Source organism: Somniosus microcephalus, chromosome 2 (assembly GCF_052327205.1).
Source record: "Somniosus microcephalus isolate GS21.2 chromosome 2, FLI_Smic_1.0, whole genome shotgun sequence".
NCBI classification, from domain to species: Eukaryota; Metazoa; Chordata; class Chondrichthyes; order Squaliformes; family Somniosidae; genus Somniosus; species Somniosus microcephalus.
Window position 1 is genome coordinate 26,824,282 of NC_140988.1, and position 23,585 is coordinate 26,847,866.

General features: G+C 47.6%; 1 protein-coding gene across 3 annotated transcripts in view; it reads right to left on the reverse strand.

Moving 5' to 3' along the window:
- LOC147122620 (uncharacterized) overlaps window positions 1-23,585 on the reverse strand; it is a 111,109-nt gene that overhangs the window by 16,267 nt on the left and 71,257 nt on the right. For all 3 annotated transcript variants that reach the window (XM_086003563.1, XM_086003570.1, XM_086003579.1), the window contains exon 7: window positions 2,119-2,197. In XM_086003563.1, coding sequence (XP_085859689.1) covers window positions 2,119-2,197 — 79 coding nt within the window. The remainder of the gene's footprint in view (window positions 1-2,118; window positions 2,198-23,585) is intronic.

Consider the following 23,585-nt stretch of genomic DNA (forward strand, 5'->3'; position numbering starts at 1 on the left):
GTTTCTAGGTAAATTCTCGTTTTCCCACTATTTTGTTAAGTTTTCAGTTTACACAACATGGTGTCAATTTTAATTTTATGTGCCCAGTGGGTAGTCAGTGGGTTGTTACCGCCATGAGGCCCAAGCTATTCTGAGGTCCAGATCTCATTTATATGCTGCGGACATCAACCCTGCACGGAGCTGGCCAGCAGTCGGAGCCTGGCCCCACATAAATAGAAGTTTCAAAATATCTTTAGCTGTTTTTTGAGCAGCCTCCACAGACCCTCTAAAATTGAGGATTCATTTCTCTCATGTCAGGAAGGGGAATGGAATACAAAAGTGAGGAAGTGGTGCTTCAGTTGTGTAGACCTTGGTCAGGCCCCATCTGGAGCACTGTGTTCAGTTTTGGGCACTGAACCTCAGGAAGGATATATTGGCCTTGGAAAGGGGGGACAGCACAGACTCATCAGAACGATACCAGAGCGTAAAGGGTTAAATTACTAGGACAACGCTTGTACAAACTTGGTTTGTATTCCCTTCAGTTTAGAAGGTTGAGGGATGAGCTAATCGAGGTCTTTAAAATGGTAACGGGATTCGAAAGGATCGAGACCAATTTTAACCTAACCCACCTGTCGGGAAACGGATGAGATCTGGTGCAATGCTGGCTTTACACCCCGCCCAATTTTACACTCCTTTGACTTCAATATAATAGGTCCGGGTGTAAAACCAGCACCCTATCTCTGAGTTTCCTGACCGGTGAGTTAAGTTAAAATTATCCCCATGTCCTCTGGTGGGGGAAGCCAGAACAAGGGGGGCATAATCTTAAATTTAGAGCTAGTCCATTTTTTTTTCCCACACAAAGGCTAGTGGAAACCTACTCTTCCCCACAAAGCTGTGGATGCTGGGTAAATTGAAACTTTCAAGACTGAGATCAATAGATTTTTGCTGGGTAAGGGTATCAACATAGAAGATAGGAGCAGGAGTAGGCCATTCGGCCCATCGAGCCTGCTCCGCCATTCAATGCGATCATGGCTGATCATCCAAATTCAGTACCCGGTCCCTGCTTTCTCCCCATATCCCTTGATCCCTTTAGCCTTAAGAAATATATCCAACTCCTTCTTGAATATATTTAATGATGAATTGGCCTCAACTGCCTTCTGTGGTAGAGAATTCCACAGGTTCACCACGCTCTGGGTGAAGAAATTCCTCCTCATCTCAGTCCTAAATGGCTTACCCCTTATCCTTAGACTGTGACCCCTGGTTCTGGACTCCCCCGCCATCGGGAACATCCTTCCTGCATCTAGTCTGTCCAGTCCTGTCAGAATTTTATACTTTTATAAGTATCAAGGGATATGGAACAAAGGCAGGTAAATGGAGGTGAGGTGCAGATCAGCCATGATCTATTTGATTGGTGGAATGGGATTGAGGGGATAAATTGCCCATTCCTGTTACTATGTTCCTATGTTCCTGAGTACTCTGTCATGGAGCCGGGAGCACTAAATTGAGGCAATCTTGATCCTGTTGCATCTACACATGCACACTTCCCAGCAAAACTCACTAAACAGCAATCAAGAGTGGAAAGGGTAGCTGATTATCCCTTCCTTAGGCCAAGGATGCCAAGGGCAATTATAGCACCCTTTCTGTCATCCCAACTGAGATCAGATAACTTAACATTTGGGCCATTCTGATCTGTGTAGTTCAGTCACAAATTGCCTTTTTCAACAACTATTAAGGGACCTCTATCAGACTTTTATAATAAAATGTCACTGAATTAGTCAGGCCAGCTTTTGCTGGAGCATGCCCGGTTAGTTAGACTTTTTTCTGCACCCTTCAGCCATTTGTGCAAAGCAAATAACGGAGTGGCGTGAATTGACCAGCAAGTTCAGGAGATCGCAACTCATGGTATCTCTTAATCCCCTGAACTTGCTGGCCGATTTACACGTTAATCACGGTGTGCGTCGTGAACACGCCATTATTTTTCCAGCAAGGTCCAGCCCATTACTTCTGCCACCAATTACTATATCTGACATAATTCTACTCCTTTAGATTATTTGAACTAGCCAGAAATTAAGGTTTTCTCTTTAATTCTAGACCCAAAGCACTCAAACAAACTTGATGCAGTGTATCTTATTATTTTACCTGACGTGTCACTAATGGTACCAGCTCAAAATCTTTCTTATCACATTGTATATTCAGTTTCTTCAATTGTTTCTCCTTCCTTTAATCAAAAACATATGAAATCAATAATCAACACATGATGTTATCAAATATGCAGTTAGAAATACATATATACGTATAGAATTTTTTCAAATACCAAATTACAACCCCCTGAAAGAGCTTGGTAATGTTGGATTGGCTCAAGATTCATGAATCATGGCTGCTGCCGTGCATAATTCTAAATCGATGGTTACATACCATCAGCATATTAACCAAGTGAAAGCTCTTTTAATGTTTCAACAGAACTGCAGGAGGCTGCCCAAATATTTGGGCAATTTGTGACTGCCCATTATTCCCTAGGGAACACCACAGGTTGGTAGAAGCTCTGCGGCTTTTGATAGTGCAGCCGTAGCTTTGGGCTAAGGTCAGAGGGTATAGCCAAACAGCACATCAGGCACCTACATGTTGAATGGGTCCATGTATCAAAGAGTAGTTTACTTTTCACAGAACAGAAATCACAGAAACCACACAGTGCAGATAGAGGCCATTTCGGCCCATCGAGCCTGCACCGACACATATCCCACCCGATCCCCGCAACCAACACATATCCCACCCTATCCCCACGTATTTAATCCCCCTAACACTAAGGGTCAATTTATCATAGCCAATCAACCTAACCCACACATCTTTGGACTGTGGGAGGAAACCGGAGCACCCGGAGTAAACCCACGCAAACACGGGGACAGCCTGGAAGCATCTGTGGCATAAACATTGAATGCAGTCTTTATCTTGACTTCCACAAGGAGGGCAGTGCTGACTGACTGTTATCCATGAAATATGACATTCAGGAGGTGGCACAGGTCAGCATCCATGCAGTACTCTCCATGAGGGATAGGTTGCTGCTTGTTGGTCTGTACATATGGCCCCAGGGCGGTTGCTAGTATGGGCGGCTGCTAGTCCTCTACGAAGCCTTTTCTTCTGCTTTCCGCTGTGTCTCCTATGGATTATGCGGTTATGATGCGGATATGTGGTCGGAAGCTCATTTCAGGGTCAAATATGATACCAAGCTTGCGAACAGTTTGGTTCAGCCTCAGACAGATGTTAGGGAGAAGGATGGAGTCAGTGGCCAGGGAATGGAGTTTGTGGCAGGGACTGAAAATAATGGCTTAGGTCTTCCCAATATTTAGTTGGAGAAAATTTCTGCTCATCCAGAACTGGATGTCGCACAAGCGGTCTGACAATTTAGAGACCGTGGAGGGGTCGAGAGAAGTGGTAGTGAGGTAGAGCTGGGTGTCATCAGCGTACATGTGGAAACTGACGCTGTGTTTTCGGATGTTGTCGCCTAGGAGCAGCATGTAGATGAGAAATAGGAGTGGGCCAAGGATAGATCCTTGAGGGACACCAGAGGTAACGATGTGGGAGTGGGAAGAGAAGCCATTGCAGGTGATTCTCTGGCTACGATTAGACAGAGAGAAATGGAACCAGACGAGTGCAGTCCCACCCAGCTGGACGATGATGGAGAGGCGTTGGAGAAGGATGGAGTGGTCAACCATGTCAAAGGCTGCAGGCAAGTTGAGAAGGACGAGGAGGGATAGTTTACCTTTGTCACAGTCACAAAGAATGTCATTTGTGACTTTGATGAGAGCCGTTTCGGTACTGTGACGGGGCGGAAGCCTGATTGGAGGGATTCAAACAAAGGGAGTTGCGGGAAAGATGGGCACGGATTTGGGAGGCAACAATACGTTCAAGGACTTTGGAGAGGAAAGGGAGGTTGGAGACGGGGCGGTAGTTTGCAAGGACGGAGGGGGTCAAGGGTTGGATTTTTGAGGAGAGGGGTGATGACACCTGATTTGAGGGAGAGGGGGCCAGTACCTGAGGAGAGAGAACCGTGAACAATGTTAGCTAACATGGGAGCCCAAAAGGAAGTTGAGTGGTCAGCAGTTTGGTGGGAATAGGGTCGAGGGAGCAGGAGGTGGGTCTCATAGACAAGATGAGTGCGGAGAGGTCATGAGGGGAGATTGGAGAAAAATTGCGAGAAAGATGTGAGTTCAGGGCTAGGGCAGGAGGGAACCTTAGAGGAAGTTTGACCCGGTGGGCTAGGGGAAGGAAGGGAAGTGGCAGAGGCAGCTGATCAGATGGTTTCAATCTTAGAGACAAAGAAGTCCATGAGCTCCTCACACTTGTTGTCAGAGGTGAGGGTGGAGGAGACAGGGGAAGAGGGGTTTAAGAAGAATGTTAGCAGTGGAGAATAGAAGCCGTGACATCACCCATCTCTGCCCTTGCCTCATCCACTGCTGAAACCCTCATCCATGCCTTTTTTACCTCTAGATGTGACTATTCCAATGCACTCCTGGCTGGCCTCCCACATTCTACCCTATGTAAACTTGAGGTCATCCAAAAATTAGCTGCCCGTGTCCTAAACTTGCACCAAGTCCCGTTCACCCATCACCCCTGTGCTTGCTGACCTACGTTGGCTCCCGGTTAAGCAATGCCTCAATTTCAAAATTCTCATCCTTGTTTTCATATCTCTCCAAAGCCTCACCCCTCCCTATCTCTGTAATCTCCTTCAGTCCCACAACCCCCCAAAGATATCTGCGCTCCTCAAATTCTGCCCTCTTGAGCATCCCTGATTATAATCGCTCAACCATTGGTGGCCTTGCCTTCTGTTGCCTGGGCTCTAAGCTCTGGAAATCCCTGCCTAAACCTCTCCACCTCTCTACCTCCCCTTCCTCCTTTAAGACGCTCCTTAAAACCTACCTCTTTGACGAAGATTTTGGTCACCTGCCCAAATTTCTCCTCATGTGGCTCGGTGTCAAATTTTTTGGCCCAGAAATTTGGGTCGGAGGCTTCCCGCGGGTGCAAGCCTCCGACCTGCACTTATCTAGCGCGCCAGCCGTTGTGCCGTGGGCCTGCGTGGGATTCCACTCCTGGGCTTCCTCCAACTGCCGGCGCGCAGTGCGCTTGCGTATCCCAGGGGCGCAGTTAGTTTGAAGCATTCCCTGGGATCAGGTGGGTCACGGAGAGCCAATGGTAGCAGGGAATCTGTATTCATAGATTTGACAGGAAGAGCTGTCAAATCTATGAATACTATTCAGCCCCAAAACATCACTAAAACTTCAAATAAATTTTTTTTTAAATCACATTTTTAAAATAACTATAAATTATATAAAATAACTATTTTAAACAATAATTTAAATTTTTGAAAAAATTAATTACAGTTTCTAACGGGGCTAAAAATAAACTTACCTTTCTTTAAAGTATTTAAAAATAATAAACCTGTGGAAAAAATGTTTTAATTTAACTTAATTAACCACTTACCTTGTTAAAAGCAGGCCTTGCGACTGCTTTTTAAAAGCGTAAACATAGAAGATAGGAGCAGGAGTAGGCCATTCGGCCCTTCGAGCCTGCTCCGCCATTCAATGAGATCATGGCTGATCATTCAAATTCAGTACCCTGTCCCTGCCTTCTCCCCATATCCCTTGATCCCTTTAGCCTTAAGAAATATATCCAACTCTTTCTTGAATATATTTAATGAACTGGCCTCCACCGCCCTCTATGGCAGAGAATTCCACAGGTTCACCACTCTCTGGGTGAAGAAATTCCTCCTCATTTCAGTCCTAAATGTCCTACCCCTTATCCTTAGACTATGACCCCTGGTTCTGGACTCCCCGACCATTGGGAACATCCTTCCAGCATCTAGTCTGTCTAGGCCTGAGAGAATTTTATAGGTTTCGATGAGATCCCCTCTCAATCTTCTAAACTCCAGTGAGTATAAGCCCAATTGACACAATCTCTCCTCATACGTCATTCCTGCCATCCCAGGTATCAGCCTGGTGAATCTTCGCTGCACTCCTTCCACGGCAAGTACGTCCTTCCTCAGATAAGGCGACCAATACTGCACACAATACTCAAGGTGCGGTCTCACCAAGGCCCTGTACAACTGCAGCAAGACATCCTTGTTCCTGTACTCGAACCCTCTTGCTACGAAGGCCAACATACCATTTGCCTTCTTAACCGCCTGCTGCACCTGCATGCTTACCTTCAGCGACTGGTGCACAAGAACACCCAGGTCTCTTTGCACTTCCCCTTCTCCCAATCTATTGCCATTCAAATAATAATGTGCCTTCCTGTTTTTGCCACCAAAGTGGATAACCTCACATTTATCCACATTATAGTGCATTTGCCATGTTTCTGCCCAATCACCTAACCTGTCCAAATCGTACTGGAGTTTCATGACATCCTCCTCGCAGCATACCCTCCCACCCAGCTTTGTGTCGTCTGCAAATTTGGAGATATTACATCCAATTCCCTCGTCCAGATCATTAATATATATTATGAACAGCTGGGGTCCTAGGACCGATCTTTGCGGTACCCCACTAGTCACTGCCTGCCACTTGGAAAATGACCCGTTTATTCCAACTCTTTGCTTTCTGTCCATCAACCAGTTCCCTATCCAAGTCAATACCTTGCCCCCAATCCCATGTGCCTTAATTTTGCACGCTAATCTCTTATGCGGGACTTTATCGAAAGCCTTCTGAAAGTCCAAATACACCACATCCACTGGTTCTCCCTTATCTATTTTACCAGTTACATCCTCAAAAAATTCCAGTAGATTAGTCAAGCATGATTTACCTTTTGTAAATCCATGTTGACTTTGTCCGATCCTGTCACTGCTTTCCAAGTGCTCTGCTATTACATCTCTTAGAATTGACTCTAGCATTATAAAAGATGTAATAGCAGCTGCTGGAGACTTACCCTCCCGGAGAAACCTGCAAAAAAACCGGAAGTTCCAGGCGGTATACGCGCTGCCTCTCTGGCGCATGCATTTGACCTGTGAACCCCTTCCTTTAAGGGAACGGAAGTTCTGGTCTCCCACGCATGCGCAGTGCATGCACGAAACCGGCACTTTCATTGGGCCTACGCGTGACTACCCAGTGCGTACTCACCCGTGGGGACCCGAATTTCTGGCCCATTGTCTTTTAATACTCCTGTGACGCGCCTTTGGATGTTTTACTACATTAAAGGCGCTATATAAATACAAGTTGTTGTTGTTGAGATACAGATAACACACATTGCAGCTGTAATACTCATCAGCCAGAGATATAATGAGGTCGATATTCATCTCCGAGCCTCCACTGGTCGCCTGACAGTCCAGTACGCTGAAGAGGTGCCACATCTGGGAAGGGAGTCTAGCCCGATTTTCCTGATCTGGACTATTTACATTGCCCAGGCACAAACCCAGTAATGGTATTCACCCTGGCATGGACTTTCCGTGGGATACAGGCAGTCAGGGGTGGCCAGCAGCAGCATGAGCCTTCAGGCTGCCGCTGGAGTGGATCCACAGAGGGTCCTGACACAAGCCCCACCACCAGATTACTTTGGGTGCCTCACGAGTTCCGCACCCAATGGGCAGGTGAGCAGGAAAGTGAGGTGGTAGGCCAGGAACACCCTCTCCAACCTTGTTACTATGCTTTTGATGGTCCTGCACCTACTCCAGGAGCAGCCCACTTACGAGTTTCTGGGAAATCCCATGACAGCACGGTGGGGGGTGGAAACCTGATGCAATGGATCTCCACTCTCCCTTTCTCTGGATTGCATCTGGAAACTAAGCCTTCTTTAGGCACAATAAAGAGGAAAATCTCCACCATTAAGTTCAACTCAGGTCAGGAGTAGTGGACACCATCAAAACATTGATTGCACCCAAAGAGAAACAACGTCAACCTGTGTTAGGAGCCATAAACAAGCCCTTAGTAGAATTATTGAGCAGTGGATAATAAAACAATGCCAGATGTGAATACTAACAATTCTGTTTTCATGGGGCAGAACACCAGGGAACTGCCACAAATGCCAGCTGGCACTTCTATCACTCTTTCTTTGGCTTCCCACCACTTTTAATGTGAACCTCTATTGTTGTTAACAACGGAAAACATACCCTTCAGTGAAGAAAGAAGGCATTTAGAAAAGTATATAAAATTTTAATTTGTATAGCTAAAGTAAACGCGGATTAATAATTCAAAATAAACTTGGAGAGTGGGATAAAAGGACATACTTGGAAATTGGCAAAAAGTAAATTTGGAACAGATACAAAAAAAATCAAATTTTTTCTATTCTCCTGAAGGCACTGACTTGTGCTGTGTTACTGTTCCAGATGTGTCAGGCATCCTCCAGGACTTTGCCTGAGGCAATAATCAAGTGTGAATTGTGACCGTGAGTGTTGGCAGTCCATTCAACCATGTGAGCCATCAAAGCTGCTTTCTATCTTCATTGGACATTTGCACGTGTACTTCTAGCAAGGTTTTCTTGACAGCAATTAGCAGTGGGAATCTTGAGTAAGATTCTTTCCTTAACTCGGGGGCACCAACACATCTACTGCTGCCCATTGCTGCCAGCTAACATAATACAGACTAGAGAACAAACTTGGGACCTTACTGGTCAGCTAATCACTTGACAAACTTAAGGAGCTTTCTGGAAAGCTTTTCACAGCAAAAAATCCTCCAAGTTACATCAATAGAGGTTAAGACATCGGAGTTATTCAAAATATATATGGATGACATGATGAGAGAATTAATGTGCTAGAAGAATGACCTTTGATAGGATGAATTATCTTTTCTCATCGATGACCGAATCAAATGTTATTTGTTATTATTCAAACTTCCCAAGTCAATGTGTGAGGAAAAAGGCATTTGACATCATGGCCTAAAAATTCCTAAGCATCCAATATGCCCGCCGTCCTGTGCCAGAGGTACACCGCCGCCATTTCGGATCAGACTCCTCCGTAGGCATCCAGGATGCATGCCGGAATGATTTAGGAAGCTCATTACAATAGTTAACGAGCCTACACTGGTTGTCGGATTCTTGCGTGAAATTGGGCTGCCACAGTGCTTGACTCACTACGTGATAAACTCGCTCAGCAACGCTTGGCACTGTCAGCAAGGACTCTGCAGCAGCGCTATTTAAAAGACTCATCCCTCTATACAGACAAGTTGCTGCTTTGTCCCTTTAGGCTGCTGGTTAGCTTCGGAGTGTTTTTTTGGCCCTTTTTTTTTACATTCTGCAAATGAATTCTGACTTCAGATAAGAAGTTTTTGCTGGTGCAGGACTGCGTTTAGCAGCCTGCAAAACAGTTTTACTGCAGTCATGGGTGGTCTGGTAGGGCTGCTTTTGGGGCTGGAAGATGAGGGGGATCAGCCAAGAAAACAGGAGAGAGCAGGAGCAGCAGGAAGAAAGGAGAGGAGGAGAGCACTGTGCAGGAGGCCATAACCACAGCGGGGCTTCAGGGATCACTTCGCATACCTCAACTTCACTGAGGAGCAATGTCTGACAAAAGGTCATTAACCTAAAACGTTAACTCAGTTTCTCTCTCCACAGATGCTGAGCATTTCCAGCATTTTCTGTTTTTATTTCCGATTTTGAGCAGCGGCACGACAGCAGTATTTTGCTTCAGTTTTAACGGGGGCGATTTTGCCAATGGGGGGTGCGTTGGAGGTGGGACTGCTGCTTGTCGGGTCGTGGTCCTGTCTCCATCGACTTCTGGCCAACCCACACTATTTTCCATTGATTGACCTGGTTAAGCCCGCCCAGCGGGCTTAGCAGGCCAATTAGGGGGAAGCCAGTTACAGAGAACATCGTATGACGTTTCATCTGTCAAAAATTTTTGACAGATGAATTGTCATCGCTTGACAGCTCTGTGACGCTGTCAAACACTGACATTCTCTGTTGTTTGATGAGTCCTTGTATTCAAGACCCATCAAACCTCTTTCTTTAGCAGAGATTAGATGGTTGTTGCATCGGCGAATGCAGCAGCCGTCTGTCATCTCTGCCGATGAGATGCAGGACTCTCCAGTTCCCCAACTGTTGAAGCCTGCAGGAAGAAACAAAGGTAAGTAAACATTTTCTATCACTTTCCACTCACCTCACATACTCACCTCTCCACACTTGCACCCATCACTTACCTCCACAGCGCACTTTTGCACCCCTCTGATCCCCGCAGACCCACTACTCACCTCGGTGACCCTGGCGGGGTTTCCCGACGTCGGGAAGCCCGCGCCTCTGTTGGAAAAAGGGGGAATAATCCTGCGGGATGGGCACCCACCCCCAGATCCTGCCATTTTCCCGGCAGTCCCGCCTCCCCAGGGCTGGCAAGATCGCGGCCAATGTCTCAGGCACCTTCACTTCACAAAGGAGGCCATCACCGAGATATGTCATCAGCTGCAGCCACAACCGAGCCTTGAACCAAGGCATGGACAGGACTGCATGTGGCTGCCAGGGTCACCGTGGCCCTTAACTTTTATGCAACAGGTTCCTTCAAGGCTGCAGTAGGAGACATCACCGAAATCTTCATATAATGATACAGAATAAAGAACATTCCACACATCCCCACATCAATGGGTCATCTTATTTGATTAAACAAGATTGCTTCCAACTGTTCCTCCAACACTTCTGACCTTTTAATGCAGTAAAGGCCCTCATCACTTTCTCTTTAAAAACCTGACTGCCAGTGCAGCATTCTGCTTCAAAAAGCCTCTCTGTCAAACTATGTCCCAGCTTCTTGTATCTCTCTATTCATAGCCACAAATGAGACTAAAGACTTTCCAATACAACTGCTGATTACCACGATGGGCTAACAAATTGCTTACTTATAGTCTATTGGGAAACAACAGCAAAGGCTGCTCATTAACATCTTAACAAGCTATTGCCCAGCCTTTCTGTTGGTCCAAAAATCCCAAAACATGACAGCACAAAGACAACTGAATTTTTCCTCAACCTACAGGTGGTAAACCACTTTTATCGTTCACTATCGTTACACTATAGTTATCACTGTTGTATTGTTATCACTGTTCTCACTGTTGTATCACTATACGAGGTCGCCTCTTGTCGCGCTGTTATACCTGGGCTGACCACCTCCGACTCCGCCCATGGCTCCACCTACCTGCCCAGGTATAAAGGTAGTCGACTGGCTGGTATTCCTCCTTGTTGGACCCGATCACCCACGAGGGTGGGCTCTGTTATTTAGTCAATAAAAACCTTTAGTTACGTTCCTAACTCGTCGCCTTTTATTGGACGAATTGATAGGTATATCAATTTTATTGACTAAATTTTAAAGATGTCTACTACTGGCCAGCCAGAAGCCCTCCCAGAAGCACAGCCACAGCAGCTTTCAGACACCGGGCTACACCAGCCACACCAGCCGGCTTGGCTGCAAGCCCTCAAACCACCGTACCTGGATCTAAACCCACAGGCAGCAAACTCAGCCCTCAACTTCAAACACTGGCTGGACTGCTTCGAATCCTACCTGGAAGAATCCGGCGTCCCTCAGAGATCCAAACTAAGAGTTCTGAACGCCCAAGCGAGCCCGAGAGTATACGCACTCATCCAGGACACGACTACATACGAGGCCGCTATCAACCTACTGAAACAGCAGTACCGGAGCCCGGTAAATTACATGTACACCAGGCACCGCCCGAGATCCCGCCCGCAACAGCCAGGAGAGTCTGTAGCTGAATTTTTACGGGCGCTAAGAGCACTCGGCAGGAACTGTGACTTTAAAGCGGTGACGGCTGTTGAAAATACGGAAGATAATATCCGCGATGCCTTTGTGAAAGGCCTACGGTCCGACTACTCACGGCAAAGACTGCTTGAAGCTAAAGACCTCGACCTGGACAAAGCTGAAGCCCTCGCTCTCTCCCTAGAGGTGGCCCATCAGGACCAGGAGGCGTTTTCCAGGTACTGCTCGCGACCCTGGGACTCGGGCCCGACCCCTACCGCAATACCCTTCGCAGCGCCGCCCCCGGGACCTACCTCAGCATCGGCGTTCCGGACCCGACCGGGACCGCCACCCCCGGTACCGGCTCCGACATCGGGCACCCGCGATCGGGCCGCCGGCTGCTTCTTTTGCGGCCAGGAGAAGCACCCGAGGTCGCGCTGCCCAGCCAGGAACTCTACCTGCTCAACCTGCAGGAAGAAAGGCCACTTCTCTAAGGCCTGCAGGAGCGGATCTTCAGAGGCCAGCAGTGCCTCATGCGAACTGTGGGGGCGGCCATCTTCTTTCAAGGCAACTGAGGCCAGCATCCCCACACGCGAGTCATGGGGCGGCCATCTTTGATCAAGGCAACCGACCCCAATAGTGCCTCATGTGAGTTATGGGGGCAGCCATCTTCTCCGCCATTTTGTCCTACCTCGTGGGAGACGCCATTTTACCCACCACGCCCGACTGCCACCGGGCCCCCGGACCCGACGACCGCCTCGCCCGCAGACGACAACGACTCGCTTACCTACACACTAGCCTCCGTCACTCTGGATCAAGCCCGCCCACACCACCTGTCCAAGTCGATGATGGACATCAAAGTAAACGGCCACGTCACGACCTGCCTGTTCGACAGCGGAAGCACGGAGAGCTTCATCCACCCAGACACGGTGAGCCACTACTCCCTCCCTGTCCTGCCAACGCGCAACCGAATCTCGATGGCATCGAGGTCCCACGCCACGGACATTAGCGGCTACTGTGTTGTGACCTTGTCGGTTAAGGGTACGGAGTATAAAAATTTTAAACTCCTCGTCCTCCCCCAGCTCTGCGCTGCCGTCCTACTAGGGCTGGACTTCCAATCCCACCTCCAAAGTGTAACCCTAGCATACGGTGGACCCCTCTCCCCACTCACAGTCGACAACCAGCGAATGTTAAACCGCCCACCGCGTAACACCTGCAGCCTATCCACCCTCAAGGTGCCGCCACCTTCCCTGTTCGCTAACCTCACCCCCGACTGCAAACCCGTCGCTACCAAGAGCAGGTGGTACAGCGCTGGGGACAGAGCCTTCATTAGCTCTGAGGTGCGGCGCCTCCTGAAAGAGGGCATTATCGAGGGGAACAACAGCCCCTGGCGTGCCCAGGTCGTGGTCGTTAAGACCGGCGATAAAAATCGCCTGGTCATCGACTACAGCCAGACCATAAACAGATACACCCAGCTGGACGCATACCCCCTTCCCCGCATATCTGACATGGTCAATCAGATTGCACAATACCGCGTATTCTCGACCATCGACCTTAAGTCGGCCTACCACCAACTCCCTATCCACCCCGAGGACCGCCAGTACACCGCCTTCGAGGCGAATGGGCGCCTATACCACTTCCTTAGGGTCCCCTTCGGTGTCACCAACGGGGTCTCGGTCTTCCAAAGGGAGATGGACCGGATGGTTGACCAGAACGGACTGCAGGCCACATTCCCCTATCTAGATAACGTCACCATCTGCGGCCGCGACCGGCAGGACCATGACGTGAATCTGGAGAAATTCCTCCGTACGGCCCAACGGCTGAACCTCACCTACAATAAGGAGAAATGTGTGTTTAACACCTCGCGCCTTGCCATCCTTGGCTGTGTAGTAGAGAACGGACTCATCGGCCCCGACCCCGAAAGAATGCGCCCCCTCATGGAGCTACCCCTCCCCCACTGCCCTAAGGCACTTAAGAGAACCCTGGGGCTCTTCGCCTACTATGCCCAATGGGTGCCCAATTATGCGGACAAAGCCAGACCCCTCATGAAGTCCACATCCTTCCCCCTCACGGAGGAAGCGTGCGCGGCCTTCTCCCTCATCAAGGGAGACATAGCCAAGGCCACAATGCACGCAGTGGATGAGTCCATCCCCTTCCAAGTGGAGAGCGATGCATCCGACTTCGCCCTAGCCGCTACCCTTAACCAGGAGGGGAGGCCGGTGGCCTTCTTCTCAAGGACCCTACAGGGCCCCGAGATCCGACACTCGTCGGTCGAGAAGGAAGCCCAGGCAATTGTGGAGGCGGTACGGCGCTGGAGGCATTACCTGGCAGGCAAACGATTTACCCTCCTCACCGACCAACGTTCCGTTGCTTTCATGTTTAATAACAAGCTGAGGGGCAAAATCAAGAATGACAAGATCTTGAGGTGGAGAATCGAGCTATCCACCTACGATTATGATATCTTGTACCGGCCAGGTAAGCTGAACGAACCCCCTGATGCTCTTTCACGAATTACATGCGCCAGCACGCATATTGATAGACTTCAGACCCTCCACAACGACCTCTGCCACCCCGGGGTCACCAGACTTTACCATTTCATTAAGGCCCGCAACCTGACCTACTCCATCGAGGAGGTCAGGACCATGACCAGGAACTGCCAGACCTGCGCCGAGTGCAAACCGCACTTCTATAGGCCGGACAGAGCAAGCCTGATCAAGGCCACCCGCCCCTTCGAGCGCCTGAGCATCGACTTTAAGGGGCCTCTACCGTCATCTGACCGCAATGTGTACTTCCTCAACATCGTTGATGAGTACTCCCGTTTCCCTTTTGCCTTCCCCTGCCCAGACATGACCAGTACCACGGTCATCAAGTGCCTGAACGACCTCTTCGCCTTGTTCGGGTTCCCGAACTATATACATAGTGACCGGGGCTCCTCCTTCATGAGCGAGGAACTCCGTCAGTTCCTACTAGCGAGAGGTATTGCAGCAAGTAGGACCACCAGCTACAACCCCCGAGGGAACGGCCAGGTGGAAAGAGAGAACGCGACGGTATGGAAGGCTGTCCTCTTAGCCTTAAAGTCTAAGGGCCTCCCAACCTCCCGCTGGCAGGAAGTCCTCCCGACAGCGCTGCACTCCATCCGGTCACTACTTTGCACTGCCGTTAACGCCACCCCCCATGAACGAATGTTTGTTTTCCCCAGGAAGTCGACTACGGGAACCACTCTACCAACCTGGCTGACCTCTCCGGGGCCCGTCTTGCTGCGAAAGCACGTGAGGGCCCATAAAACGGACCCCCTGGTCGAGAGGGTGAACCTCCTGCACGCCAACCCCCAGTACGCCTACGTGGCTTACCCAGACGGGCGGGAGGACACTGTCTCCTTACGAGACCTCACACCCTCGGGCACTCCGGAGACACCACCTTTACCCCCCCCCACCACCCCCGCAATTCCAGCCCAGGTAGACGGCATGCCGGAACCCCACGAGCCTTCGCCGACCACGCAGACACCAGCATTAACACCGGATAATGCAGCACCGCCGCTGCGACGATCGGAGAGGCTTACGAGGCCTCCGGACAGACTGACATACCAGAACTGGTAGTACACTTCACCCCGCCGGACTCAAATCTAAACAAGGGGTGAATGTGGTAAACCACTTTTATCGTTCACTATCGTTACACTATAGTTATCACTGTTGTATTGTTATCACTGTTGTATCACTATACGAGGTCGCCTCTTGTCGCGCTGTTATACCTGGGCTGACCACCTCCGACTCCGCCCATGGCTCCACCTACCTGCCCAGGTATAAAGGTAGTCGACTGGCTGGTATTCCTCCTTGTTGGACCCGATCACCCACGAGGGTGGGCTCTGTTATTTAGTCAATAAAAACCTTTAGTTACGTTCCTAACTCGTCGCCTTTTATTGGACGAATTGATAGGTATATCACTACAATATTTAAAAAAAATGTTTTTCTAAATATTGATCAAATATAAGGGTTATTTTGAGGATTAAAAACTGCATTACTAATTCCAGAAGGATACATTACTTGGACCATTTTAACACATTTAATCACATTTAAGGATTGCGGTAAATGCATCACTAAATCCAAAAAAGTGCGTAAAGAGAAAATTGAATGCAATAAACAAAAGTTCACATTCAACAAAGGAAGCAATGAAGCCAAGGATATTGTTTTAAATTGACCTAGGAATGTGACAGGAAAACAGGTTTAAATATTTAATAAGGTGGATAGCACCTACTGAGAGCCACTACTGTGGTAAGTATAACATACAGCTATTTTAATAACTGTTCCAAGTAGCAAGAAAGCATTGTTCAAAATGTTTTCTTTAATCTAATTGTAAACAGCATTTTATAAAATCTTGAATATCCATCCATGTTCCTTTACTGTACTTGAATTGACGAAATTATTTTGTGCCTTTCTGGTGGCTGCAGCTTTCTTTCTGAATTCCCAGTGCATGTTAGTCCAAAGCAGTTAATGGAATAAAGTCCTTCATGTGCCGCATGAGTGATCTTCACCCAAGTTTGCTCAGTTAGCCCTGAAGCGATAGCATTTTTGGAGATGGATAGGGACCAGCTTTCACAGTGTATTGTTGAGTAGTGGAAAGAACCACTCACCAGTCTCTAGATCCTCCACGACATCCTTACAATATTGGTGGCTCCTTTTAGATCCCCTCCCGCAAATGCTTATGCTTCCCCGCCCCCGTGGTCATCACATCCTCTGCCCCTTCACCTTGCCCTCACCCTCTCCCCTTCCTACCATTCCCTCACTCCCAATAATTTTGAAAAACTGAGCAGAAACTGTTAGAAGCTAAAGAGAAGCATTCCATCAGTACAGGTTTACTGAACAGTACTGATGCTTTCAGGGAAACTCGGTATATGTTTAAACAGCACAATCCAAATTCAACCCACAGCGTCACCGCGCTGGACAAAAATATAAAATCCAAATTTAGGCATTTGGTGGAGTTGTGCAAGTAAAAACTTTATTGAAGGCATTAAACAACAACAACTTGCATTTATGTAGCATCTTTAATGCAAAAAAAAATCCCAAGGTGCTTGACAGAAGTGAAAAAACGGTTGTGGAGCCAAAGGAGAGATTAGGTGAGGTGACCAAAAGTTTGGTCAAAGAGTTAAATTTTATGATGAAGGGTCTTAAATAAGGAGAGGGAGGTAAGATATGGAAGGGTTTCGGGAGAGAATTCCAGAGTGCGGGACCTAGGCAGTTCAAGGCATGGTCGCCAATGGTGGGCCAAACTGGGGGTATGCACAATAGGCCAGAGTCGGAGAAACAGATATTTTGGTGGGGCGGGGGTTTTGAGGAGGTTCTAAAAGTAGGGAGGAGTGAGGCCACAAAGAGATTTAAACGTGAAGATACAAATTTCAAATTTGAGGCATTGGAGGACTAGGAGTCATTGTAGATCCGCAAGGGCAGGGGTGGTGGGTGAGCACCACTTAGTGGGGGGATAGGACACAAAAAATAATTGTGAATATGTAATTTTAAAATTGTGTTTAAATGCTTACTGGGATATTAGAAATGCCAGGTACTGAGATACAAAATTGGCAAATGAAAAACATTTAGAATGCGTTTTGAAAGATTTCTGAGAAAAAGCCACCAGTGGCCATTATGCAGTTACAGGGCAATGAGTTTACATTAGTGACTTCCATTATAAATGTGGGCAAACAAATTTAGGATTGAAGAAGTTGACGCAAAATGTGCAACAAAAAGAGTAACAGGAATTTTAAAATAATATTTAAAATAAAATGTGAATGAATAATTAAATAATGGCCCAGAAATTCGGGTCTCCACAGGTGAGTACGCACAGGGTACTCACCCGTAGGCCCAATGGAATTCAGTCATTAGTTTCATAAACAAGTGCATAGACGACGTTGTTCCGAGGGTTGTTGCACGAACATTTCCCAACCAGAAACCATGGGTAAATGGCAATATCCGTGCTATGCTAAAAGCACGGTCCATCGCATTCAACTCTGGGGACATGGAGGAGTACAAGATATCAAGGTACGACCTCAGAAAAAACATCAAAAATGCAAAAAGACAATACACGGACAAAGTGGAGTCACACTATCATAGCTCAGATTCGCGAAGGATGTGGAGTGGACTACAATCTATTACAGACTACAAAGGGAAACCCAACTGTGTCATGCCCAGCAATGCCTCTCTCCCAGATGAGCTTAACACTTTTTACGCCCGGTTTGAGGCCAACAACAACTGGCCTGTTACAAGGGCACCCGCGGCTCAGGACGACCGGGTCTTCTCAATCTCCGTGGCTGACGTGAGCAAGACCTTTAAGAGAGTGAACACCCACAAAGCACCCGGTCCAGATGGAATCCCTGGGCGTGTCCTTAGAGCATGCGCTGACCAGCTGGCAGCCGTGTTTACGGATATATTCAACCGTTCACTGTACCAGTCTGTAGTCCCCACCCGCTTCAAGATGACATCGGTTATTCCAGTCCCCAAAAAAACAAAAGTAACCTGTTTAAACGACTACCGCCCCATAGCACTCACTTCTGTCATCATGAAGTGCTTTGAGAGGCTGGTCAAAACCCACATCAACTCATTACTACCTGACACACTGGACCCACTCCAATTTGCCTACCGCCCAAACAGATCTAGGGATGATGCCATTGCCACTGTACTGCACACTGCCTTATCACACCTGGATAAGAGGAACACCTATGTGAGAATGTTGTTCATTGATTATAGTTCAGCATTCAATACCATTATCCCCTCCAAGCTTGTCAACAAGCTCAGTGAGCTAGGACTTAACACCTCCCTATGCAACTGGATCCTGGACTTCCTGACGGGAAGACCCCAGGTGGTGAAAATAGGCAGAAACACCTCCTCCACACTGATCCTGAACACGGGAGCGCCCCAGGGTTGTGTGCTCAGCCCCCTTCTGTACTCCCTGTTTACTCACGACTGCGTGGCCACGCACAACTTCAACTCCATCATCAAGTTTGCTGATGACACTACCGTTGTAGGCCTGATCACAGATGGCGACGAGACAGGCTACAGGGAGGAGCTAAGAGCCCTAGGAGAATGGTGCAAGTACAACAACCTCTCCCTCAACATCAGCAAAACAAAGGAGATGATCGTGGATTACAGGAAGCGGCAGGGGGAGGGACACACCCCAATCTACATCGAAGGGGCTGAGGTGGAGAGGGTCAGCAGCTTCAAATTCCTGGGTGTATTCATTACGGAGGACTTAACGTGGTCCCATCACATCGACGTTGTAACCAAGAAGGCATGCCAACGCCTGTTCTTCCTCAGGAGACAGAAGAAATTTGGAATGGCCCCCCAGATTCTCACCGGTACACCATCGAGAGTATCCTGTCCGGCTGCATCACTACCTGGTATGGCAACTACACCGCCACAGACCGCAAGGCTCTACAGATGGTAGTGAAAGCTGCACAACACACTATAGGAATTAAACTACCTGCTGTGCAGGATATCTACCCCGAGAGGTGCTGGGGGAAGGCCCTGGGAATCATTAAAGACGCTAGTCACCCCAGCCACAACCTCTTCGCCCCGCTCCCGTCCGGTAAGAGATACCGAAGCATATGGTCTCGTACCAACAGGTTTCAAAACAGCTTCTACCCCCAGGCCATAAGACTCATGAACGATTCATTTATTATTATTTATTACTGTTGTTTTATTTATTATTACTGTCTTTCTATTAGTATTTCTATTAGTATTTTTAGCATTGTTATGCCATATTTATTCCAATGTTGGGAGGACTCGTAAAAATCAACATTTCATTGTGCAGTACACACGTCTGCTGCATATATGACAAATAAAATTGAATTGAATTGAATTGGAAGTGCCGGTTTCCTGCATGCACTGCGCACGCGCGGGAAACTGGCACTTCCGTTCCCCTGAAAGCAGGGGTTAAGAGGTCGAACGCGTGCGCAGGAGAGGCTGCGCGTGCGCTTCGAACTTGTGTTTTATTTTGCAGGTTTTCCCGGGAGGGTAAGTCTCCAGAAGTTACACATTTAAAAAGCAGGCGTAAAGCCTGCTTTTTACAAGGTAAGTGGTGAATTAATTAAAATTAAAACATTTTTTCCACAGGTTTATTATTTTTAAATACTTTAAAGCAAGTTAAGTTTATTTTTAGCCCCGTTAGAAAATAAAATTATTTTTTTCAAAAATTTAAATTATTGTTTAAAATAGTTATTTCATGTAATTTATAGTTTATTTAAAAAATGTGATTTAAAAAAAAAATTATTTGAAGATTTAGTGATGTTTTGGGGCCCGTAGTATTTATAAGTTTTGACAGCTTTTCCCGTCAAACTTATGAATGGAGCATTCCCTGCTCCGATTGGCTCCCCATGGCCCACGTGATCCCAGGGGACGCATCGAACTAACTGCGCCCCTGGGATACGCAAGCACTGCGCGCCGGCAGTTGGAGGAGGCCCCGGATCGCAATTCCACGGGGGCCCACAGCTCAACGGCCGGCGGGCAAGGTAAGTGCAGGTCGGGGGCTTGCACCCGCGGGAAGCCCCCGACCCGAATTTCTGGGCCATTAAGGTTTTGTAGGCAGGAAATGTATGCCCAAGTAAAATTTTTCACACGGTATTGCTAGAATGGAATACAACAGCAACAGCACAATCTCCTCAATCAAATATTACCTAATGGGAGTGTTAACATTTGGCGAAAAAAATTGTTATAGCCTTAAAACAACATTAGAATGCAAGTCCAATGCTCTGACTAGATGGATCCATATTCAATTTGTGTCAAGGGCAGTATTCACTCGGCAGCTGAGAAAAATCCAGGATTGCTGGAGTGAGTCTCATGGATAGTATAATGAATTCCATTAGCTTCAAATGTCAAGAAACAAATCCATTGGGATGCGAACCTGCACCACTCCTTCTTACATGACTTGTCAGTAATTGCTTTGTGGATGTGAAGACAATGATAGTTGTTTCAAACCCAGTCATTTCAATATTTCCTGTTCATCAGCTACAACATGAATTGTTTGTTGAACCAAAAAGTGTCAACTAGGAATTTAAATTCCTTCTGTTTAACTGAGCGCAGATTTACCTCTGATAATCCCATTTGAGTTGTTTTAGTATTGATAACGAGACCAGACAAATGCATATGGAACTCTTCTGTTTATAGCACTTCTAGCATTTATTTATAACTTTAAAAATTAGTGAAAAAAATGTATTGTCTGACTTCTCAAGCAAAGCAATGAGAATCAATTGTAGTGTACTTTGACTGAGTATAGTTCCCATTTATGTGGCTGTAGAACATAAATCATATTGTTTCTTGTAATATAAATCAGATTTTGCCGTTCTGTTGATCAGGTACTATAAATCATGATAAATTGAATATTTCTTGACAGAGCGTAAGGGAATTTCATACTGCACTTTTACTTGATATATTGTATGTTAATGGCTCTCCTCCTGTAGCTAGAGTGTAAGATCCTGAGAGGATAGATGCACAACATTCACTGCGGATTCAAATTATTTTCTTTTCTACAAATGGGCTTTATTCATAAAGTGGCTTATACATCACAAGGATCTAAGGGGGAGGGAGGCTTACTACAATACTTGCAGTTCCTCTTCGTGCCCACTATTCTGCAACTTGCTGTGTGTCCATCTGCCGTGGATGCATTAATACAGTCTGATTTATGTCAAGTGAAACCCTCCGCACCTGGCACAGGGGAGACCTCGCTCTCAGGTACCACCGAGGACTACAACTTCACTTGAATGGGCCACCTCAATGTTGTGTCTTTCAAATATAGCTGACTTTTTGACAACAATGTTTAGAACCTATGCAATTGATGCATTCCTTTTTCTGTTTGAAGCAATGCAAAATTGTTCAACATTTTTCACCCAATTTGTACATTTGCAGATATGGGATGGGGGGGGGGGGGGTGGTGGCAGCGGGATTCTCTTTTTTGGGATGGAGATCTGAAAGGGCAGAATTCTGCCCCTCCGTATCTGCTCCAACCCAAACCCTGAGTTTGAGCTTTTTATTGTATGTATGGCAGGTTTCCAGTGGGATTCCCACCATCAAGAGGGAGACTGCCAATGCAATGGAGGAGAATCCCAGTGGTGCTGGTTCAGGCACGCCGCTGCAGCGCCAGAAGATCGAGCAAAGGACATTAAAGAGACAGAAGCAACCAAAGATCTCATCTGATGTGCCATTAAAAGCTTTGGCCAAGACTGGGGCCTTAAACAGTAAGCCTTGGGGGCAAAATGGAAGAAGAGGCCATTACAAGGTGTTCTCCCACCATGAGGGCACTTCAGGGTCATTACTACAGCTTCCCTGAGCCTAGCACCACCTTCCCCATGGTGGCTCTTGAGGAAGGGGTTGTAACACAAGTATGTTGTGGACTTGGGCCTATTCCCCTGCCACCATTTACATGGGCCGGGCGGGGACGAGGTGTAGCAGCGGTGGTCCCGGAGAGGACAGGAAGAGGGAAATCTTGGTTGTGGTAGTAGGGAGGCGGCGTAGGAAAAACACTTCCATGGTGTTCCAAGGAGCTAACAGCCTGACGACAAAATCAGCATCTGGCATTTCCAAGTGCTGGCCTGTTTTCCAGCCCTTGTGACGCACTCCTGCTGCAGATGTGTCAAAAGAGCCGTGGAATTTTGACCTCCTGATGTTTAGCGACTAGCTAGACCTTAGGTAAACGGCATCATAACCAAATACATACAAATATGTGTAGTGTATGTGCCTTTAAGTCAGAACTACTTTTACAGCTCCTGTATACTGTAGTACCGGCAGTGACCACACCTGTATATAAGCTTTGCGCATGCCTCTGTACCACCAGTCTTGAGACTACCCTCCTCCAGTAAAGACCTGTTTATTGTTAACTTACAGCATCCGTGTGATTATTGAATAATAGCATATCCTCAGAATCACGGATCTAACAGTGGCGACGAGTGTCGATTCGAATCTACCTGCAACAAAAAAAAAGTCGAGGCCAGGAACACGGGCGTCGACCACGAGCAACCGCCCAGTTGTCAGGCAGAGAGTGAACATCGCAGGGGAGGCTGTGGAGAGCCGGGCTTGGTTCCCCAGCCACGACGATCAGAAAGAGACTGACGACAGGTCCAGCGCAGACCCTTCCCGAGCAGCGACGGCTGGAGCCAACCGACGGCGGAGAGAAAGCCGAGCAGCGTCGACGGGGTAAGACAGAGGGTGAAGCGCGCAGGGCGCAGCCGGGGGTTGAACACCGAGCGGCGTCGAGAAAAAGAAAACAAACCGAAGAGAGAGAGGGTAAAGAAACAGCCGGGTTCAAGACCGAGCGGCATTGGAAAAAATAAATAAATAAATAAATAAATAAAGAAAGAACGCGCAGAGCACAGTCAGGGCTCACGGGCTGAACAGGGTCCACGGGGAGAAGAAGGGAGAGCGCGGGAGACGCCATTGAGCCACGGAGAAGGAAGAACGCGGGAGACGCCATTTTTAGAAGCCACAGCGGAGAAGAAGGGCGAGCGCGGGAAGGAAGGAAAGCGCGGGAGACGCCATTTTGTGCCAGCGGAGAAGAAGGGGAAGCGCGGGAGACGCCATTTTTGACAGTTAACTCACACCCAGGGATGCCGAAGAGTGGCAGTATCTCTACGTTCGACAATGAAGTCGAAGATTGGGCGACATATGTGGAACGTATTGAGGTGTACTGCAGGGTGAATGAAGTGCCAGATGCTAATAAAGCACTGGTTTTGTTAAATTCCATGGGTGCAAAAACTTATGGGTTACTGCGAAATCTAATAACCCCAGAGAAGCCGGTGAACAAGAATTTTGAAAGCATAGTAGAAATCCTACAGGACCACTTAAACCCCACACCGCTGCTGATAGCAGAACGATTTAAGTTCCATAAAAGGAACCAACACAAAGACGAAAGCAATGCTGAGTACCTAACGGAACTGTGCAAGCTATCGAAACACTGCCAGTTTGGAGCGGGACTAGCAGATACGTTAAGGGAC